An 8,687-nucleotide genomic window follows, 5' to 3' on the forward strand; every position below is an offset into this window, starting at 1 on the left:
ACTTTAATTATATGGATCGAAAACAAAATTTAGGATATTTATATGGACCAAAAACATGTTTAACCCTAGTTTTTACAAACAAAACTCAAATGAAAATAAATGTAAAGGGTAAAATGTGTTTTTGGTCCTTGTAATGTTAATGAATTTGGGTATTAGTCCATAAACAAATTTCTTTCAATTTGCCCATGTAATTTCAAATTATTTTCGTTTTAGTCATTAATGTGGCTATGTCACACAAAAACGTTGACATAATCATAATCTTGTTTCACACATATTAAGAAATTTGTTATAGATAAGGGGCGGGTTCGTCACTTAGTTTGGTTGACAACCACTTGAAATATATGGAAATACAGGAATAATACTATCTTCAAAGGAGCCATCCCGGACGCGTCGTCTCTATTAGAGGATATTAAGCTTTTTTCTTGGCTATGGTTTTCTTGTCGTTATGGCCGTAATGCTTGTATTTCATTTCCTAGTTGGTGTTTAGACCCGGTGTCTTGTATTCAAAGTTCTTGACTTTTTGATGTCAATTGTAAGGGTTTGAGTACCCCTTGTACTCCCTTATAATAATACTCTTTGTTTATAAAAAAAATTGTTATTTTTACTAAAGTATCCCTTATAATACATTAAATTTGCAACGAGATTTGTAGTAATGTCAAAAAGTGGAACAACTAATTATGGGTACTTTTGGAATGATAGCATTTAGTAAACTTACTTTTGCTTATATTTGAGGCCAAACTATTTTGTTGACTTTTGCTTATAAATAAAGTCGGAGACGGTATATCCAAAATAATTACACATGAATGAAAGGTAGGCGGACAACAAGCTGCGCGCCGCTAAACTTTTTTACCTTGCCACCACTACAATTTGAAAACTCATCTCACCTTCTTCAAATAGGGATGACAACAGGTAGGGTCGGGTGCGGGTTTTACCCTTCCCAAACCCGCTTCCAAATTTAAATGCACATACTGGACACGGGAGAGGATCTGCTCCCTAATATGAGTAATGATAGCCTATCACTAATAAGAGATTATCGTCGTAATAAAAAATATCGATTCATAGGGACTAATGAGAAACAAAGTAAAATTTTATAGAACAAGAGATAAAATTATGGCCGAGCATTGGACGAATTTGATTGAGTTTTGGGTCAAAAATTGTTAAACCCTTTTTTTTTTACTATACAGAAATTGCTAAACTCTTAAAAACTGCATCATCTTAATTTGGATCCAATCCAACCGTCTACATCTCTAGTTTGTTTGGGTGCCGGGTCATACGGGTGACCGATAGAGCAAATCAGTTTTAACGAGTTAAATTAAAACTTTGTTACTGCATTTAAAATTTCATTGATCAATAAATTTTCATTTTTCAAATAATTTAACACCTAGACAAGACAAAGATAGAAAAACTAGATAAACAAGGTGCAATTAGGGGTAGAGCTGTCAAAAATGGGTCGGGTTGATGGGCCGACCGATTAGCCCACGGGTTTGGGCGGATCAGGCCTAAAAAAACCTAGCCCAATTGAAACCGGGCCTTTTTGGCCCATGCCCATGTAGCCCAAATGAAAATTGGGCTGGGCCGGGCTAGCCCAGTGGGCTTCGGGACGGCCCGTTAACAAAAAATTTATGTCATTTTTGTAAAAATAATATCGATTAAAACATAAAAAATTATAATCTAATTGAAAATTTATTATGAAAAATATAGTTAAATGTGTAAACATAATAAAAAGGATCATATTTACATAAAACTCTTTAAAAAACTTAGTTTATACTTTATTAATTTGATTTTATTTCTTTTATAAGAATAAAACTTGAGTTTAATTGATATTTAATGCTGATGTAAAAATTATTTACACTTGCATAAAATTATATTTCAATAAAATTGATAATTAGGAGGAACTAATACATCAAAATCATATAAAAAAAGATCGAATAAATGAGAAAAAATAAAATAAAATGGGTCGGGCCAGACCCATTAGCCCACGTGGCCCACACGGGCTGGCCGGACTCATAAATGTGTAGCGCAATAATATCCGGCCCGAGCCAGGCTAGCCCATATTGTCTGGCCCACTGGGCCGGGGCAGCCTATTTGACAGCTCTAATTAGGGGTGACAATTTTTTTAAATACTTTTTTTTTATAATTTAAATACTAAATATTCATAGCATTCTCTTCCGCCAACTATTCACTCGTCGGCGATGTCGAAGAATCGCGTTCTCAATAATTTGGCTTAAAAGGTTAGTTTCCATTTATACTGAACTTTGCATTGCAGATCATGTTTGTTTGTGTTGTTAAATTGGAAAATGCATTCATGGTTTTGTTTCTTAGCTCAAATTGTACTTGGTTTTTGTTGTTTGAAGGGTTTTGTATTGCGATGTTGCGAATCTCTCTCTAACACATAAGACACATAACAATGTCGTTCTCACTCTCACTCTCAAGGTTAGCTTTACTTCGTTCTAATAATAATATCACAACTTCCGCTTTCCTTCATTCCTTCTCATCTAAATCTCGATTCACTCACAATGATGTTAATAATAATGTTGATAATGCTGTTTCTTCATTCCATAGCATGCTTCGTATGAATCCAACCCCATCCATTGTACAATTTGCCAAGATTTTAACTTATCTTGTTAAGATGAAACATTATCCCACTGCTATTTCCCTTTCTAACCAATTACAATTCAATGGAATTATGCCTGATATTGTTACTTTCAGTATATTGATCAATTGTTACTGCCACGTCGGTCATATGACTTTTGCCTTTTCTCTATTGGCTAAGATTCTCAAGTTGGGTTATCAGCCCAATGTCATAACTTTAACGACTCTTATCAAAGGTTTGTGTTTTAACGGTAAGGTGAAGGAAGCACTGCATTTTCACGACCATGTGGTTGCACATGGATTTCACCTCAACCAAGTTAGCTACGGGACCTTGATCAATGGACTGTGTAAAAATGGAGAAACAAGGGCTGCCTTGCAAGTTCTAAGACGAATCGAAGGGAAATTGGTCAAGCCTGATGCAGTAATGTACAACACAATTATTGATAGTTTGTGTAAAGATAAGCTTTTAATAGATGCTAAGGATTTATATTCTGAAATGATTGTAAAGGGCATTTCTCCTGATGTTATTACTTACACTTCTCTGATATATGGATTTTGCATAGTTGGTCAATTAAAAGAAGCAATTGGACTTTTAAATGAAATGTTTGTATTCAGAAAACTCAATGGAGATGTTTATATCTTTAGTATATTGCTCGATGCTTTATGCAAGGAAGGAAATGTCAAAGAAGCTAAAAATGTGTTAGCTGTTATGGTGAAACAAGGTATCAAACCAAATGTTGTTACTTATACTTCATTACTAGATGGGTATTGCCTAGTTAATGAAGTCAACAAGGCCAAAGTTATATTCAACACTATGGTTCAAAGAGGAGTGATTCCTAATGTTTGTTGCTATAATGTCATGATTAATGGGTTGTGTAAGATTAAAATGATGGATGAAGCCATGAACCTCTTAAAAGAAATGCAAAACAAGAAGCTTATTCCTGATGCAGTAACCTACAATTCTCTTATTGATGGTTTGTGCAAATCAGGGAGAATCTCTCATGCTTGGGAGCTTCTTGATGAGATGCAAGATAGGGGTCAACCTGCCAATGTGATCACTTACAGTTCTTTATTACATGCTTTATGTAAAAACCATCATGTTGATAAGGCAATTGCATTGGTCAAGAAAATTAAAGACAAAGGCATTCAACCAGATATGTACACATACAATATACTCATGGATGGACTTTGCAAACAAGGTAGATTTCTGGACGCACAAGTGATTTTTCATGATCTTTTGATTAAAGGCTACAATGTTACAGTCCGCACATATAATATTATGATCCATGGTCTTTGTTCTGAGGGCTTGTTTGATGATGCTGAGTCCCTACTGTTAAAAATGGAAGACAATGGCTGTGTTCCTAATGCTATAACTTATGAAATAATTATCCGTGCTCTCTTTGAAAATGATGAGAATGATAAGGCATTGAAACTTTTACATGAAATGATTGGCAGTGGTCTAATGTAAGAGGAGAACCAGTTTGAGTAAAAGTTTCAATTGGTTCTAATGCAGGAATGGATATACACGAGCTCAGTATTTTGAGGATATGATACTTCTCAGTCCTCACTCAGCTTAAGGATTCTTGGTTAGCATCAGCAAAGTCTTTTTTTAATCAACTTGTTGTTTTTCCTGTTCTACTATTGTTTCAATTAGTCCAATTTCCGTTGTAAATTTATACTTGTTGAACATCTGCTGTTCTTTCAATTTTCCCCATATTTTGCTTGTTTATTCTTCATTGAAACGACCAAGCTGTGCAAATCATATTCCATCGTCTCCCAGTCAAATGTACTAGTTATCTCACGAGTCATCAATGCTAAACATGTAAGTACTTGCTTTCATATATTGATTTGACACTTTATGTATTTGTATCTTTCTCTTTTGGATGAGCTCTTCCTTTTCTTTTACGTTTTGAGGGATTTATATCATTACTTTTTTGCCACTTCAGAACATAAATAATAATTTTGGAAGCTTCGGGGTATATAAAGAATAAACACTAGGTTAACCTTTCGGCTAGCTTTACGTCTTTCAACTATTTAATGTATGTAAAATATGTTTTACAATTATTTCAATGTAACACATTGGATTCTATTGTGTTGCATTCTGTCGTGTTCACATGATTGTTGATGTTTCTACAGCTGCACGGATTATTTCTCGTAAATTCTGTTATATTCAGTAACTAATTGTTTTCAATTACATTAGTTGCTAGTTACTTTAGTGATGCAACTAATAACACAACACTAGTTCTCTGTATCTAAACCTCAGAACATTAAATTTATAAATTGCAATTCAAATTATACTTGCTTCTCTCATTTCTATCTACTCAATTAATTTGGCCATCTCCTTACCACCACACTCTGAACCATCACCTTCTGGTGGACATCAATACTTAATCCACCAGCATGATCCTAATGCTGGCTGTGTAGTTAGACCCGCTTCTTCTCTTAGACGGAAACACATAAGCCGGGTAGCAAATACGGTTGGCATGATGATATGTTGATTGGTGCACATTTGTCTTTTAATAGACTTGGTGTATGTTCGAAATCACAACAGGAGACTTACGACCGCATGACAATTATGTAATTAATATGATTTATTTATTTTGTTGGTAGTTATATTTACAAAAGAAAAGGTGGACTACTCAATGGCCTCACGATAACTTTGATATTAATCACAATACATGTGTTGCTGTTATGATCATTTCGATATTATAATGACATTAATGGTTGATTCTTTTTGGCACACTAATCCTTTATCTTTGCAATGTACTGTCAACCAGCTTCATGGTTGTTGTCAGAATGTATCCAACTCGAGTATCATAAGCAGTGGTGGTGAAGTTAAAGCGTGTTGGTCTGTTGTTAAGCTTCAGAGCTATCAGTGTGAGTAGGTAGTTTTCTCGTCCTTACTGTCGTAGTGGCAGACTATCTATGCAGGAAAAACAGATTATAAAGGTGTTTTATCATAGAGGAAAGTTTTGAGTGTTGGTGCTGAATTTCATCGAGTGGCAGTAGCAGCAAGGGTAAGTAGAGGCTTTTCGAAGGCAAGATGTGAAGGTATTGTGGGAGTCAACTTGGATAGTGGGTTTTGAAACTTAGTAATTCCACAAGTGTTGGTACATTGATAGATTGGTTGATGAATTTTTAGTTTTGGATTTTGCAAGAGTGCATTTGGCTCCAGCCTGTTATGCTGAGATAGATTGTTCTCTGTATTGCATTTGTATTACATTGATGTCATTTAAGATTTACAGTCTTGTCGTTATATTATAGTTAGGATTTAATGGATGTGTGTTGACAGTGTAATGTTTAATGATTTTTCACACTCTTAATCTAAGCTCGTTACTTTTCTTTATAAACCTTTATAGGTAGGAAAGGTTTTGGAAAGCATTGTGTCTGAAATGTATTAGTTAGTTGAGTTTGCATAGGGTAGATGTACCTTGAAATTAAAAAGGTAAGTGTGGGAGCTGGCAAATTCAGTTGAGAGAATTGAGTTCAACATTGTGTCTGTTCTAAGGCGTGTCGCTTAGAAATTGGGTCAAAGACTATATAAAAAAGTTGAAAATAGAAATGAATTTCATTTAAGAGTCTTCACAATGTGTCAGTTAGAAGAGGAGGATACTACTAATTTGTTCATTGAATGTCAGTTAGAATTCTCATCAGTTTTGCATAATTTTTTCTTGTATGTTTTTTTGGACTGCCTTGCTGCAAAGCAGAAAGTAGGAACGTTTGACAGGTTTTGGTAATATGAACAGTCTGGCTGTCTAGAAATTAGATGCAATTTGTAGAGAAAAAAAAAATAATATTAAACTTGCATCCAAATTGGAAACGGCATGGATACGGGCTATCAATCTAATATGAGTTTTGAATGGGGTTTGTCATGTTCCCACTCACCCTGCAGGGTTCTTGGGATATCAATCTAATTATAGGTCAATTATGATAATTAACAGAGGTGATGATAACTTCTGACAGATGGACCAGCTTGTTTTCAAAGGACATATGGAAGGAGAATATAAGCTAGCATGATTTGATGTTACTACTTATGGTTGTTGGTTGTGCTATAGTTTGTTTATGCCTTGCCTTTCTTGTCGTATTTGTGATCTTTGGCTGGTGTTTGTCATCCGTGATACAGTTCAAGAAACATTGGTATGTGATACGTTGTCCTGTGTTAGACTTGTATAGATTGGTGTTGTTGAGTTTGGTACAAGTTTTTGTGTCACTGTCATGGGTCTGTTACAATTTCTTATTTTTGTGCTATATTGAATCTGGTATAGGGTGCATGACTCATTGTACTAGCTTAATATTTTTTTATAGGAATTTTATCAACCTTCTCACAATTTAATAGAGGAATTTTATCCGTAGAGAAGATTTCTTAACTGTATTTCACAAACTGTAAGGCATCAATTGATATTAGTAAGAAAGAAATTGCTCCGCAGCTTTGGCCAGCAAATTTTTGGATCTGTTTGAATTTACGAATTTGACTTAACTATGAAAAAATTGAATGTATTATTGAAATGTCAAGTATCAAAGTGTCTTCACAAGTATCATTCTTTTATACCTTTGTTCAAATCATTTGAAAGTTTGTTCCTGAATGTTTCAGATTCTGAAATTCAGGATTTAGTACCTACCTAAGGGGGAACCTTATTTTTTGGTTCAAGCAGTGTCACTAACATTGACCATTATGTATTTAGCAGAAATGACAGAGCTTGGATTACTTAAAAATAGAATCTGGCCACCGTTTGTGCAAAGAAAAAAAGTTACATTACATTATAAATCACTTAGATTTGATTTACTAGTGAGGGCTTTAAGTACAATGCATGAGGTACTAAATTCGATCTCATTGGCTACTGTGAAAAAAAAGGTTACATTATGTTATAGTTTTTAGGGTTAAATAAGTTTTTGTTCCCTATAAATATCTCGAATTTTGTTTTTAGTCCCTATAAAAAATTTCAGCAACTTTTGGTTCTTCAAATATTTTCTATCACAACTTTTGGTTCATACTTTTAATTAAACTTTTGTGTATTTTCACATTTTTCAATGATTTTATGTATTCATGTTTATAATATTATAAGAACTCCTCCCACAAAAATTTAGAATTTTTTAACGTATGATGAATTATTTATGAATTTTTATGCGAAAAAAACTGAAAAGTAATATTTAATTCCTCCCTTGTTAAGAAAATTTAAACTTTTGCATGAGAGATTCATATAATTTATTAAACACGACCGTCGAAAAAAGAATTAAATTAAGTGATATAAATGAGTTGACCGAAAAACATGGACCAAAAATAATGACAGAAAATATTTGAGTGACAAAGTGTTTTTGACCAACCCACAAGAAGGGCGATAACCTCTTAGATCGACGGATGTTATGGTGTATGGGTGGGTAGGCGGAAAGCATGCATCAGTGGATTTGACTGGAGTTTCTCCACTTGTTGGATTAAGAGCTGAGACTTTTACTGTGGGACAGACACCCCTCAAAGTTGCTTAATGTAAAGTGACCAAACATGAGAAAATATGTTCTGACAATGAATATGCTTTTATACCACTTTTGGCTTCCTCTCACCAGAGGTTGTGAGTCTTCTGGAAGAGTTCAAAATGTTATGAATAACAATGCTGTGTCCCCTAGAGCTATGAATGTTGTTTTTAAGAAAATTGGTTTTGTCATTAAAATAATGTTAGCGACATAGCTTGTTGCCCGTTTGTAATTACCCAATATTTATTTATTCAACTTTAATTATATGGATCGAAAACAAAATTTAGGATATTTATATGGACCAAAAACATGTTTAACCCTAGTTTTTACAAACAAAACTCAAATGAAAATAAATGTAAAGGGTAAAATGTGTGTTTTGGTCCTTGTAATGTTAATGAATTTGGGTATTAGTCCCTAAACAAATTTCTTTCAATTTGCCCATGTAATTTCAAATTATTTTCGTTTTAGTCATTAATGTGGCTATGTCACACAAAAACGTTGACATAGTCATAATCTTGTTTCACACATATTGAGAAATTTGTTATAGATAAGGGGCGGGTTCGTCACTTAGTTTGGTTGGCAACCACTTGAAATATATGGAAATACAGGAATAATACTATCTTCAAAGG

At 33.9% G+C, this 8,687-nt stretch overlaps 1 protein-coding gene across 1 annotated transcript; it reads left to right on the plus strand.

The window, feature by feature from the left end:
• The first annotated feature begins 2,162 nt into the window (after positions 1 to 2,162).
• Positions 2,163 to 6,825, plus strand: LOC123905929 (pentatricopeptide repeat-containing protein At1g12300, mitochondrial-like). The gene is made up of 2 exons (XM_045955737.1): positions 2,163 to 2,231; positions 2,355 to 6,825. The coding sequence occupies exon 2, from the start codon at positions 2,408 to 2,410 to the stop codon at positions 4,058 to 4,060; it is 1,653 nt and encodes a 550-aa protein (XP_045811693.1). The 5' UTR covers positions 2,163 to 2,231; positions 2,355 to 2,407; the 3' UTR covers positions 4,061 to 6,825.
• The last annotated feature ends 1,862 nt before the right edge of the window (positions 6,826 to 8,687 follow it).

Source organism: Trifolium pratense, linkage group LG2 (assembly GCF_020283565.1).
Source record: "Trifolium pratense cultivar HEN17-A07 linkage group LG2, ARS_RC_1.1, whole genome shotgun sequence".
In the NCBI taxonomy this organism is placed as follows: Eukaryota; Viridiplantae; Streptophyta; class Magnoliopsida; order Fabales; family Fabaceae; genus Trifolium; species Trifolium pratense.